Raw genomic sequence first — 14,683 nt, forward strand, 5'->3', positions numbered from 1 at the left:
GTCTTCAGAAGAGCAACTACATTCTAGTAACGGTAAATATTGCGGGCACACCAGCATCCTGCGCTTATGTCATGTGACTTCTAACGTCACTTCAACAGCCCGTGACACTTCGGTCACATGTCTTGTTTTGTCATATGACTCCCTCGAGCGTTTCGTTTCTTAGCAACCTAGAAAATACCTTTACTAGAATATATGACAAAACGGGAGGCTGTACATTTTCACGGAGGGACACAAGAACAAAGGAACAGGAAAATACAATACAATAATATAATAGTTGGGGCTATATAATTTAGTGTTGTTTCAAATTTCTTGTCATATTACTATATGACATATTTAATATGCAATATCAGTTGTTATTAATTGAATAATAGAGAACAAGAAATTTGAAACAACACTGTAGTTTCCAAAATGGGGTCACTTTTTGAGGGTTTCCACTGTAGGGGTACGTCAGGGTCTCTTCAAATACAAAATGGTGCCTAGAAACCATTCTAACAAAATCTGCCTCCAAAATCCAAATGGCGCTCCTTTCCTTCTGATCACTGCCACGTGCCCATAGAGCAGTTTACCGCCACATATGGGGAATTTCTGTAAACTTCAGAATCAGAGTAATATATATTGAGGTTTATTTTCCTGTTAACCCTTGCTGTGTTGCAAGATTTTTTTTAAATTAAAATAAAAAATCTACCAAAAAAGTGAAATTTTGAAATTTCACCTCGATTTTCCTTTAATTCTTGTGGAACACCCTAAGGGTTAACAAAGTTTGTAACATCAGTTTTGAATAATTTGAGGGGTTTAGTTTCTAAAAAGGGGTCATTTATGGGTGCTTTCCATTACGAAGCCCCTCAACATCTCTATATAACTGAATTGCTGCTTAAAAAAATGGTTTTGGAAATTCTAAGCCTTCTAACGTCCTAAAAAAAAAAATTACATTTACAAAATGATGCCAACATAAAGCAGACATATGGGGAATTTTAACTAATAACTATTTTATGAGGTATCACTTTCTGTTTTAAAAGCAGAGAAATTAAAATTTTGAATATTGTAAATTTTTCACAATTGTTGGTAAATTAGGGATTTTTTTCATAAATAAAAGTCAAATATATTGACTTACATTTATGATGTCATGAAGTACAATGTGTCACGAGAAAACAGTCTCAGAATGGCTTGGATAAGTAAAAGCATTCCAAAGTTAGTACCACATAAATTGACGCATGTCAGATTTGCAAAAATCTGCCTGGGATTTAAGGTGAAAAGTGGCTCGGTACTGAAGGGGTTAAACTGACGTGTCAAGAGAGGTGGCATGTTCTCTTTAAAGCTGAAAAGATGATGTGTCTCTCACATTTGAAGGACAACATGCATCCATTGAAATTAATAATTGATATCCACAATTAAAGGGGTTGTCCGCGTTCAGAGCTGAACCCGGACATACCCTTATTTTCACCCAGGCAGCACCCCTGATGTTGGCATCATTGCATCTCATGCTCCGATGCGCTCCCTTGCCCTGCACTAGATCACACACGGCATGGTTTTTCTTGTTTACAGTGACACACTGCTGGGCAGAAACTTCCGCCCGGCAGTGTGTTCGGTGACGTCGCTGGCTTAGATGGGCGTGCTTTAGCGCTGCCCTAGCCGTTTTACTGGCTAGGGCAGAGGTAAAGCCAGCACATCAGTGCCGGTGACGTTACCGGGCTTCCTGGCAGCCCCATGGAGAGCCCGGTTCATCACCGGAACTCTTGAAAATGCCTTTGCCTTGTGAAATTTAGCGGAGGGCAAAGGAGAGCATAGAAGCATGAACTGCTCCGATGCTCAAGTCAGGGTTGCTGCCTGGGTGAAAATGGTGGGATGTCCAGGTTCAGCTCTGAACCCGGACAACCCCTTTAAATAATAAATATTTTACATCTATTATGTAGTGGATATAGTAAACATTGGAATGATATGCAAATTCATACATTTCTACTCATTCATGTGTAATTACCTTCAACACTTAAAGGGAACCTGTCACCAGTTTTTTGGTGTCCTAACTAAGGGCAACATAAATAAGTGATTGATTCTCTTAGCAAAATGCTGGGTCACTTTCTTTAATTGACCCAGTCAATCTGCCATCATCTTGTATTGAAAAGCTCCAGCTGATAATGAAGTCATGAATATTCATGAGCTCCTGACTCTCCCCGCCCACCTGCTGCTGAATGACAGTTTGTTTCCATATGAATCAGCAGCAGGTGGGCAGGGGAGTGGCTATAGCTCTGAATTAAATATACGCTGGACTCAATGACATCACGCTGGACTCAAATCAGCTGATTAGCATGCGGCATCTTTGTGTGTATATTATGAGGTAACCATCTGTCACACCAGTAAGTGAATACATCTAAGGCACTTTTTAGTAGTTAATGATTGTATATAATTAGTTAGATTATAATCAAATATCCACATGACAGGTTCCCTTTAAAGGGGTTTTCCGAGATATTTTACTGATGACCTATCCTATCCTGGATAGGTCATAAGCATCTGATCATTGGGAGTCTAACACTCAGGAACCCTGCTGATCAGCTGTTTAAGAAGGCACCGATGTTTGCAGTAGCACTGCAGCCTTCTCATAGCTTTCCCTAGGCTAAGTGGCGTCACTTTCATCAGTCACATGGCCTAGGCACAGCTCAGCCCCATTGAAGTGAATGAGGCTGAGCTGCAATCCCAAGCACAGCCACTATCAAATGGACGGTGTTGTGCTTGGTGAGCAGAGAGAAGCCTGGTACCTTCTTAAACAGCTGATTGGTGTGGGTTCCGGGTGTCGAACCCCTACAGATCAGATACTGATGAGACTTATGCAGAGGACAGGACATCAGTAAAAATATCTCGAAAAACCCTTTTGCTTTGATCCAAGCTGACCAGTAAATCATTGACCTCATTAGCAGTTTGATCATTACTGATATGTCAATATTTGTCATAACAAATAAGATAATACAATAACAAGATTATACAATAAGCCATGACATAAACAAGTTATTTATTTTTAAATCTTGTGTCAACTAGACTGTGAAAATAGAAGGAAATCCAGGATCACAAAGTTTTCTGTCTGTCCCGCATGAATGGCTAAATTATAGAAAGCAGCAGACATACACATCCAGTTTGTCTGTTTGGACCTTGTTTTTTTTCTATGTGACAAATGACACTATATAATATCTACAAAAACATCCTATTTTATAAAAGCATACACACAAAGCATTGAGTAACTCATTATAATGAACCATCCATTAGCGCTAGACTATTGTATACCTGCAAGTTGTACAGTGTGTATCTTCAGAGCTACTTAAACTGATTTCCATTTGTGTAGAAGAACAAGAATAACAAAATGTTCATTATGTCACACAAGAGATGTGGCAGCAGAATATGAAGACGGCATAGAAACCAAGGCCTTTCAGAGCAACCACATGCATTTTATCTCAGAAACTCATAACACTAATAACATTTCTTTGACAATGAAACCTTATAGGGTTCAGACTAAACTCTGCTACACTTGTATCTAATGGAAGAAGAAAATGGGGAATCTAGTACAGCAAGACATGATGGACTTAGGCTACCTTCACACTAGCGTTATTCTTTTCCGGCATAGAGTTCCGTCACAGGGGCTCTATACCGGAAAATAACTGATCAGGCATATCCCCATGCATTCTGAATGGAGAGTAATCCGTTCAGGATGCATCAGGATTTCTTCAGTTCAGTCATTTTGACTGATCAGGCAAAAGAGAAAACCGTAGCATGCTATGGTTTTATCTCCGGCGGAAAAAAAACTGAAGACTTGCCTGAATGCCGGATCCGGCATTTTTTTCCATAGGAATGTATTAGGGCAGGATCCGGCATTCAAAATACCAGAATGCCGGATCCGTCCTTCCGGTCTGCGCATTTAAAAATGAGGAAAAAATAAATACCGGATCCTTTTTGCCTGATGACAACGGAAAAACGGATCCGGTATTGCAATGCATTTTTCTGACTGATCAGGCATTTTTCTGACTGATCAGGATCCTGATCAGTCTGAAAAATGCCTGATCAGTCAGAAAAAATGACATGCGTTTGCATACAGGCAGGCAGTTAAGGCAACGGAACTGTCTGCCGGAATCAAACAACGCAAGTGTGAAAGTACCCTTAAAGGTAACCTGTCAGGTCTCTTGTGCTGCCCACGTTGATTTCAGCAGTCAGGAGTAATTGTCAAGTTATTTTTCAGAACTCACAGGTTAAAGTTAACAATATACCAGCCAGCGAGGAGTCTGATGAATTCATGATATGCAGATTTTGTGCCACCAATTGACATAGTTATATGGAAAATCCTGTCATGGAGAAGGTGAGGTGAGCCTGCATGTCCTGCAAATAAACTGGACTTGTTGCTTTAGCACCGGCTGTATGGTGCACAGTTGTGCCTGTGAGTTCTCAAAAAGTCTTCATTTTAACTCCAAAGAGAGAGACTACTAAAATCCTAGTGTCTGTTACTAGACTACACTGTTGCCAGACAGGGAAGAATAAGGGATCTGACCAAGGGTGCAGCTAAAGGCTCATGGGCCCTGGTGCAAGAGTTCAGCTTGGGCCCCCCCTTCCCTCAGTGCTTTGTGGCCAGGGGCCAGGAAGCACATACCCTTCATGCTGCCTGAGGCAAAAATTAAAACAGCACCTCTCCCCCAATGCTAAATTCTTGACCTAACCCCTTCCCTCCAGCCAGAAATGTAACTTGACCAGCATGCACTTTCTATAATACTGGTGTCTTCTTATGCACCACAAGGTTCTTTGGAGGATGACCTAGTGGCTAATGGAGCCAGTAGTATAGGGGGTGTAATAATAATACGCTGCAGGGACAAGGATGTGTAGAAGGCCCCTGGGTCTAGTATATCTGGATCAAATAAAGCAAGGGTACCCTTGGGGTGGATAACTCCCCAATGTGCAGCGTTATAAGTGAATGGATACTCTGCCATGTGGGAGAGGGATCTGCTCCTACCTGCCCTACAGAAGCAGAACAGCCGTCCTAGGGAATGACCCCCACTAGTTAGAAATATGGTCAGGAAATCCTGACTAATTGTCGATAAGGTGAAAAACAGTGGGGAACCCTAATGCCCCCAGAGTAGGGTCAGGAAATTCTAAAATTGTAGATAGTGATAGTGTATTCTAATGATATGACTACAAAATTGGATCCATGTGGTTCTGTGGGCCCATGCCTTACATAGTGATAAATGTCTATGCCTAACGCACTTACCCCTGTAGATCAAAGATACACGGTTCATCAGGGGCTCGTGCCATAGTGAGAAATTTGAGTATGATAACTATTCCAAAGATAGCCTAGTAGTCAAGTAAAATAAAAATCCACCCAATATGTATAGTTACCTATATACCCGTATATACACTGCTCAAAAAAATAAAGGGAACACAAAAATAACACATCCTAGATCTTAATTAATTAAATATTTTTCTGAAATACTTTGTTCTTTACATAGTTGAATGTGCTGACAACAAAATCACACAAAAATAAAAAAATGTAAATCAAATTTTTCAACCCATGGAGGTCTGGATTTGGAGTCCCACTCAAAATTAAAGTGGAAAAGCACACTACAGGCTGATCCAACTTTGATGTAATGTCCTTAAAACAAGTCAAAATGAGGCTCAGTAGTGTGTGTGTGGCCTCAACGTGCCTGTATGACCTCCCTACAACGCCTGTGCATGCTCCTGATGAGGTGGCGGACGGTCTCCTGAGGGATCTCCTCCCAGACCTGGACTAAAGCATCTGCCAACTCCTGGACAGCCTGTGGTGCAACGTGACATTGGTTGATAGAGCAAGACATGATGTCCCAGATGTGCTCAATTGGATTCAGGTCTGGGGAACGGGCGGACCAGTTCATAGCATCAATGCCTACGTCTTGCAGGAACTGCTGACACACTCCAGCCACATGAGGTCTAGCATTGTCTTGCATTAGGAGGAACCCAGGGCCAACCGCACCAGCATATGGTCTCACAAGGGGTCTGAGAATCTCATCTCGGTACCTAATGGCAGTCAGGCTACCTCTGGCGAGCACATGGATGGCTGTGCGGCCCTCCAAAGAAATGCCACCCCACACCATTACTGACCCAATGCCAAACCGGTCATGCTGGAGGATGTTGCAGGCAGCAGAATGGCGTCTCCAGACTCTGTCACATCTGTCACATGTGCTCAGTGTGAACCTGCTTTCATCTGTGAAGAGCACAGGGCGCCAGTGGCGAATTTGCCAATCTTGGTGTTCTCTGGCAAATGCCAAACGTCCTGCACGGTGTTGGGCTGTAAGCACAACCCCCACCTGTGGACGTCGGGCCCTCATATCACCCTCATGGAGTCTGTTTCTGACCGTTTGAGCAGACACATGCACATTTGTGTCCTGCTGGAGGTCATTTAGCAGGGCTCTGGCAGTGCTCCTCCTGTTCCTCCTTGCACAAAGGCAGAGGTAGCGGTCCTGCTGCTTGGTTGTTGCCCTCCTACGGCCTCCTCCACTTCTCGTGATACTGGCCTGTCTCCTGGTAGCGCCTCCATGCTCTGGACACTACGCTGACAGACACAGCAAACCTTCTTGCCACAGATCGCATTGATGGGCCATCCTGGATAAGCTGCCACTTGTGTGGGTTGTAGACTCCGTCTCATGCTACCACTAGAGTGAAAGCACCGCCAGCATTCAAAAGTGACCAAAACATCAGCCAGGAAGCATAGGAACTGAGAAGTGGTCTGTGGTTACCACCTGCAGAACCACTCCTTTATTGGGGGTGTCTTGCTAATTGCCTATAATTTCCACCTGTTGTCTATCCCATTTGCACAACAGCATGTGAAATTGATTGTCACTCAGTGTTGCTTCCTAAGTGGACAGTTTGATTTCACAGAAGTGTGATTGACTTGGAGTTACATTGTGTTGTTTAAGTGTTCCCTTTATTTTTTTGAGCAGTGTATATATAGCATTACACTGAAGGCCTGTCGAAGAAACCCTGCCCATTAATGTATCCTTAAGATGAGCTAAATGCAAAGAACAAGACACAAGGTTGTAGTGACCATATTTGGTGCAAATACAGCCAGGTCTATAAATATTGGGACATCAATACAATTCTAACATTTTTGGCTCTATACACCACCACAATGGATTTGAAATGAAATGAACAAGATGTGCTTTAACTGCAGACTGTCAGCTTTAATTTGAGGGTATTTACATCCAAATCAGGTGAACGGTGTAGGAATTACAACAGTTTGCATATGTGCCTTCCACTTGTTAAGGGACCAAATGTAATGGGACAGAATAATAATCATAAATCAAACTTTCACTTCTTAATACTTGGTTGCAAATCCTTTGCAGTCAATTACAGCCTGAAGTCTGGAACACATAGACACTACCAGACGCTGGGTTTCATCCCTGGTGATGCTCTGCCAGGCCTCTACTGCAACTGTCTTCAGTTCCTGTTTGTTCTTGGGGCATTTTCCCTTCAGTTTTGTCTTCAGCAAGTGAAATACATGCTCAATCGGATTCAGGTCAGGTGATTGACTTGGCCATTGCATAACATTCCACTTCTTTCCCTTAAAAAACTCTTTGGTTGCTTTTACAGTATGCTTTGGGTCATTGTCCATCTGCACTGTGAAGTGCCGTCCAATGAGTTCTGAAGCATTTGGCTGAATATGAGCAGATAATACTGCCCGAAACATTTCAGAATTCATCCTGCTGCTTTTGTCAGCAGTCGCATCATCAATAAATACAAGAGAACCAGTTCCATTGGCAGCCATACATGCCCACGCCATGACACTACCACCACCATGCTTCACTGATGAGGTGGTATGCTTAGGATCATGAGGGGTTCCTTTCCTTCTCCATACACTTCTCTTCCCATCACTCTGGTACAAGTTGATCTTGGTCTCATCTGTCCATAGGATGTTGTTCCAGAACTGTGAAGGCTTTTTTAGATGTCGTTTGACAAACTCTAATCTGGCCTTCCTGTTTTTGAGGTTCACCAATGGTTTACATCTTGTGGTGAACCCTCTGTATTCACTCTGGTGAAGTCTTCTCTTGATTGTTTACTTTGACACACATACACCAACCTCATGGAGAGTGTTCTTGATCTGGCCAACTGTTGTGAAGGGTGTTTTCTTCACCAGGGAAAGAATTCTTCTGTCTTCCACCACAGTTGTTTTCCGTGGTCTTCCGGGTCTTTTGGTGTTGCTGAGCTCATCGGTGCGTTCCTTTCTTTTTAAGAATGTTCCAAACAGTTGTTTTGGCCATGCCTAATGTTTTTGCTATCTCTCTGATGGGTTTGTTTTGTTTTTTCAGCCTAATGATGGCTTGCTTCACTGATAGTGACAGCTCTTTTGGAGTTGACAGAAACAGATTCCAAATCCAAACAGCACACTTGAAATTAACTCTGGACCTTTTATCTGCTCATTGTAATTGGGATAATGAGGGAATAACACTCACCTGGCCATGGAACAGCTCAGAAGCCAATTGTCCCATTACTTTTGGTCCCTTAACAAGTGGGAGGCACATATGCAAACTGTTGTAATTCCTACACTGTTTACCTGATTTGGATGTAAATACTCTCAAATTAAAGCTGACAGTCTGCAGTTAAAGCACATCTTGTTTGTTTCATTTCAAATCGATTGTGGTGGTGTATAGAGCCAAAAATGTTAGAATTGTGTCGATGTCTTAATATTTATGGACCTGACTGTAGTTAACCCAGTGTGATAATCGGTAAATGATAAGTGCATACCAAAAGTCACAATTGCTCTAAGGTATGCATTCAGAATGGAGACACAACAATCAGTACACAATATACAGCAGGCAGCACAAAAGCAAGTAAGTAATAGAGTTGTAATGTGTCTGTCTGTTTGACCAGATATGTGTCCAAAGGCAATCATGGGCAATGATATAATGAATGATGATACTAACCTTACACTATAAAGGTAGATAAAGGAACAGTATAAGATAGTACCATAAGGATAAGCACAACACACAGTACAAAATGCACAAATAGATGTTGCATTTATAGACCAACAATACTTAGCTAACAGAGAAGAGGTGGTGTAGATCCAGGGCTGCCCAGAGAGGTGTTCAACTCAGGAGTTGGAGTTACCTCCATCATGGGATACACACACCCATGTGTGTCTTGTGTCTGTAGAAATAGGTGAGCCACCCTGCTTCCATGACCACTTTCTGTTACACTCATCCAAGATGTCACGGCTCGGACCAGTGTGGGCAGAAGTGATTTATTCACTGGTACTGATGGACAATCATCGGCAGGACGGTTCACGAACGCGATCAAATGTTCGCGAACCGCAAGTTCGCGGCTGGCCCCATTCACTTTAATGGCAGGCGAACCTGAAAAACCTTCAGCTCATATTTGCAGCCACCAAATATTTAGTAGAAGTGCACAAATAGTCCCACAACATGGACAGTGACATACTAGAGGGGGACAAAAATTCCAACAAAAAACATGTATCTTAATCAGGGGACATTTTCATGCATCTTAAAGGGAAATTCTCTGAAAAGTGCCCTTTTGGAGCCGAGAAAATTTTTATTTTAGGCCACAGGAGTATGGGCCTTAAAAATTAGGCACCTGACATAAAAGAAATTGTGATTATGTGGCTCGAGGTACATTATGCAGTCACCGAATAACAATTTTACTGTAGCCCACTTTTTTTTCCACTCCCTGGCTGTGAGCTCTGTGCTGCGATTGGACAGCGCTACAGGCTGGGCGAAATAACGTCCAGGGAGACACAAGGCAGACTCCGCCTAGTATAACCAATTCAGCGAAAATACCGGGGGACATAGCGGGAGAACGGAGCGGTGCCCTGCAATAATAGTAAGTGTAGTGAGATCCCGGGGCGCCGCGCTACACAGCCTGATAATTATCTTGCAATGTTTGGACCGATGAAAGGTCCTCTTTAAAAAATTTGAGTTAAGAGTTTGAGTGCTAACCCTGCTACATCTGTATCTTCTCGGCTTGGGTATCAAAAGTGCCGATGATACAGCATCTGTACTGAGAGTCTTCAAGTGGATATCTAGTTTGGAGTTATTAAAATAAATGAATATCCAATCATATAATACCTTTAGGAACATTTTCATGGTTAAAGAAAGCATTTCTAGTAATCAGATTGCATTATTATGCCATTGTCTATTAGACTTGCCAAAAGAACTTCTAAGGTGGAATTTCTCTTTAAACAATATCAAGAACTAGCTTGGAGCAGTATTTTCCCATTTTAAATTTTATATATAGTATATTTTGAAAACCTCTTGTTTACTCCTTATATACATTAGGGTGTGTAAATATATATATGTATATAACATAAGTTGAAGATCTTTGTCTTTTTAAAAAGAAATTGGTTTACCTTCTACAAGCGAGTTACATATTAATGTGTGAAGTTTAAATAATGTGCATAAGGTACAAAAATTGTTAATATTGTCTTTGAGATGCTGGAAAGGATTGAGGCAGAAAAGCAGTTTTCTATTGACAGTACTGTTCTGTCTGGAGGTTAATTAAGGACTACTTCCTCAGGATCTGTACAATGGATATTGCATGTAAAGCAGATGGGAACATACCTTGGCTCTATTGATTGTGCAGTGCAGAGCATTGTTTTCATGATCATATAGCAAGCTAAAGTCCAATGTCCCCAGAGTTGCTGGAAGAGATGAGAAAAACACATTATTGTTAGCCTCAATGACAAAATAATAGAATGTTTTTGTCAAGAATAGACACACCATTCTTATGTAAAGATTTCAAACATAGGTATGCATTAAGAAACAGTTTTCGGTGCATTTTACTTTATTAGCGTTCACTGATGGCAGACACTTTCTTTAAAGCAAATTAAAATTGTGGATATTTGTATTATTTAAAATTTAACCAGGCTGTCCCATCACAGGGCTGGCTCCCAAGCCCTACAACTGCTGGTTTTATTGGAGATGCCATGGCAAACCAGACTGGTTTATGCACAAAAACTGTAGTACTATATAGCAACGTGTTATGAATCCAATGTGGATCCCCTACACCTACTGAACAAATATAACTAGAGGCTACTCCTAAGAGTGTTATCCAGCTGCCCACATCCCGTTCTTCACTCTTTAACCCCCATACTGAGATGTGGACATGACTTCAGGGGAACCACCAGGTCACTACCTCTTCTAGAGTATTCTCAGTTCATTAGACTGCTGACACATGGGGGTCAAGAGACACTGGAGCAAAACACCAAAGGAAACAGGCTAGGATTAAGGCAGGCAGAGTTTGTGCAATCCAATAAGAACTCCGAGGTCAGTGTGGGCAGCTTGGGGTCAACACAGAGAACAGACAGAGGCCAGACAGTGAAGAGTCAAATCCAGAAACAGGCCGGGGTCAGTACACCAGCCGACAAACAAGATCTCAACACACCTCTGCAGGACAATAGAACCTATAGCTCAAGCACACTCCCATAGAGGAAGGCGCCTTAAATAACCTATAAATAGTGAAGATTAAGGTGTGCGCATTGGCCCTTTAAGACCTAGAGAGAACACATGTGCCGTATGAGCAGTGAAAAGCTAACAAGGGCGGATTGGCAATGTACCCTACTGGGAAACTTCCCGTTGGGCCAATTGCCCACAGTATGCTCTGGGCCAGTATTGATAGTCCCTGCGTAATGTTCCTCATTGTGTTAGGGTGATAATATTACAGCAGGGCCAGCTGTGGCCCAGCGCCCTCACTACACATTACAGGCTGCAGTCAGTCCTGTTGCTATCTTATTATTATACCACTGTCAGGATAATGAGATCACAGCAGTGCTGTTGGCGGCTGCAATGTGTATTGTAACAAGGACGATGGCTGCCACTGGCTCTGTCGTAATCTTATCATGCCGTAATGTGCCCTCCCCTGCTCCTGATCAATGCGCTGCTGCCTGTACCCCCTCCTGTAGGTCCTTTGACACCGGAAGGCAGGACAGAAATCACTATTCTGCCCTCCAGGTGTCAAAGGACCTGTGGCTCCTCACACTCCCAGTGTCAATGCTACTCTGACGCTGTGTCATGTTCCCTACCCCTCCTGCTCAGAAACACAGGCGGGTAACGGCATGCGGCATGTAGCTGGGAACAGCACTTAAGTGAGCTTCTAGGGATGCAGCTTCTAGCTTTCTGGTTCTACTGGGGATGTATATTATGCTGTACTGTAGCATTTGGTTCCTCTGGAGCAGTATTTTGGGCTGCACTGAGCCAAATAAAATATACAAAATATACTTCTCCTTCTATGGTATTTCTGGCCAAGTCTACTTGAGTTGGCCCTGCCTACATGTGTTGGCCCCACCTTCAACAAAAGGCCACTTTTAGTTTTTTTACAGGGTCACTTTAAATTCCCAATCTTCCCCTGGAAGCCGAGCTTGCAAGAAGCAGGACTTTGCCTGCATGTAGAGAACAGAGCTCCAATACACTGGTAGCCCTGCCCACTGGGAAGTAACAGTTGAATGCCAGCAAGTACAGGCCACCGAAGAATCAGAGCAGGCAACCAGGCCATGTCCAAGAGGGAGGTGGTGGCAGGGACAAACTATGGGCTCAACATGACCATTTAGATGACTAGCCTTCCATTTAATACATGTTCAACCAAAATCAATCAGAGATACTTTTTAAAATCTCTCTGCTTTAAGGCAGTAGGATCTGGAGTGTAGGGACACAAGGAGTTGGGATGTCCCATCAGTAAGTCCAACTGTTGAGCAAAACTAAAAGCTTACTGCCAAGCATGATATGGAGAGTGAAAATCTAAAAATATTTTACTTAAGTTTGTGAAATAGTATTATCTACTTTTTCTATATTAGTAGCATATGCTACAGTCCTTAGTGTCCCTAGTGGGGATCACAATCTTATGTACCATTAATAGACCCTTACTCAGTCTGGGTCTTGAGATTTTATAGGACACCAATAAAGCCTCTTAAAGGGGTTGGACAGTTTCCTATATTGATAACCTATCCTGACAATAGGTCATCAATATTAGATCGGCGGGGGTCTGACTCCTGACACCCGCACCCACCAACTGTTTGAAGAGAATGCAGTACTCTTGCGAGTGTGCTTCAGTCTCTTCACAGCTACTCCCTCCCATTCACTTCAATGGGAAGGAGCAGTTCCATCCATTGATGTGAAAGAGATGGAGGAGCATTGAAGAGAATTCAGCGCTCGCATCAGGGAAAGCTTAGCAGAGTGAGTGGTGGTCTGGTCACTGACTGATGACTGGTCACTGTCTCAGTGTCATGGTCTAACCTTCTTGCTGTTCTCCTTCGTTTGACATGTGCTGGCGGCCATCTTGGTTTCTGGGTTCCTTGTAGCCTCCCACCCTGCGGCTCCTCCTTCCCACTGGGAGGAGCTGGATGCCTAGCTCATATATATAGGAGGTCTGTGGCTTCAGTTCCTTGCTTGGTCCTCTTGTGTTCACATGCTTCTAGACTGCTGCTGCTTCTGGTTCCTGATCCTGGTTTCGTCCGACTACCCTGCTGGTTCCTGATCCTGGTTTCGTCCGACTACCCTGCTGGTTCCTGATCCTGGCTTCGTCTGACTACCCTGCTGGTTCCTGATCCTGGCTTCGTCTGACTACCCTTCTGGTTCCTGATCTCTGGCTTCGCAAAGACTCTGCTTCGGTTTCGCCATCCGTTTGGACTTTTGCTTTACAGCTTTATTTTCAGTAAAGCCTTCTTATTTTCACTTATCTCTTGTTGTACGTCTGGTTCATGGTTCCGTGACATTAGGACCAAGCCATGAATTCTGACGGTACAGGGCCATCCTCGCTACCCACGCTGGTTGCCAGACTTGATCAGCAGGATCACCTGTTGGGTCGGTTCGCTGTGGCGTTGCAAACCCTGCTTGAACGCACGGCTCATTTCGCTCCCATTGCCGATGGGTCGGTTGACGCTCCTGGGCCCGCTCCTACTGCCGCTCCGGTTGTTGCGCCAGAGTCTACCCCGACACCTGTTGTTGCACCTGCGGTGTTTCGGGGTATGACCGGTTCTGCCCCTCTTCCACAGCGCTTTGGGGGAGAGCCAACTCAGTGCCGAGGTTTCCTTAACCAGGTGGGCATTTATTTCGAGTTGCTGCCACATGCCTTTCCTACTGAGAGATCAAAGGTGGGCTTCTTGATCTCGCTGCTCTCGGACAAGGCCTTGGCCTGGGCCAGCCCTTTATGGGAGAACAACAATCCGGTGGTTGCCGAGTTTTCCGGTTTTGTTGCTTCTCTTCGGAAGGTATTCGATGTGCCGGCTCGTGCTGCCTCTGCTGCGAAGCTCCTTATGTCCATCAGACAGGGTTCACGATCCGTAGCTGAATACGCCATTGAGTTTCGTACCCTGGCAGCAGAGGTGGGCTGGAATAATGAGGCTCTGGTCGCTGCTTTCTCTCATGGTCTCTCGGATGCCTTGAAGGATGAGGTTGCAGCTAAGGACCTACCAGTGGAGCTCGAGTCTCTTATTTCTTTCCTGATTTTGATTGACACCAGACTCAGGGAGAGACCTTCCTTTAAGGAGAGCCTGCGGAGGTTTTCTAACAGATTGGCGCCCACGTTTGCTGTCCCACCCGTGCCTCCCTCTCCTCCCACGCCTCCTGGGGATGACTTGTCTGGGGGTGAACCCATGCAGCTGGGGTTTGCTCGCCTGTCCGAGGGGGAGAGGGTACTCCGGAGACGCGAGGGCCGATGCATGTACTGTGGTCTCGGTGGGCAT

General features: G+C 43.9%; 1 protein-coding gene across 1 annotated transcript in view; it reads right to left on the bottom strand.

Moving 5' to 3' along the window:
- DOC2B (double C2 domain beta) overlaps positions 1-14,683 on the bottom strand; it is a 904,475-nt gene that overhangs the window by 646,145 nt on the left and 243,647 nt on the right. Inside the window, exon 2 of the mRNA XM_040424761.1 lies at positions 10,569-10,648. Coding sequence (XP_040280695.1) covers positions 10,569-10,648 — 80 coding nt within the window. The remainder of the gene's footprint in view (positions 1-10,568; positions 10,649-14,683) is intronic.

This window comes from Bufo bufo, chromosome 3, assembly GCF_905171765.1.
Source record: "Bufo bufo chromosome 3, aBufBuf1.1, whole genome shotgun sequence".
Classification (NCBI taxonomy): Eukaryota; Metazoa; Chordata; class Amphibia; order Anura; family Bufonidae; genus Bufo; species Bufo bufo.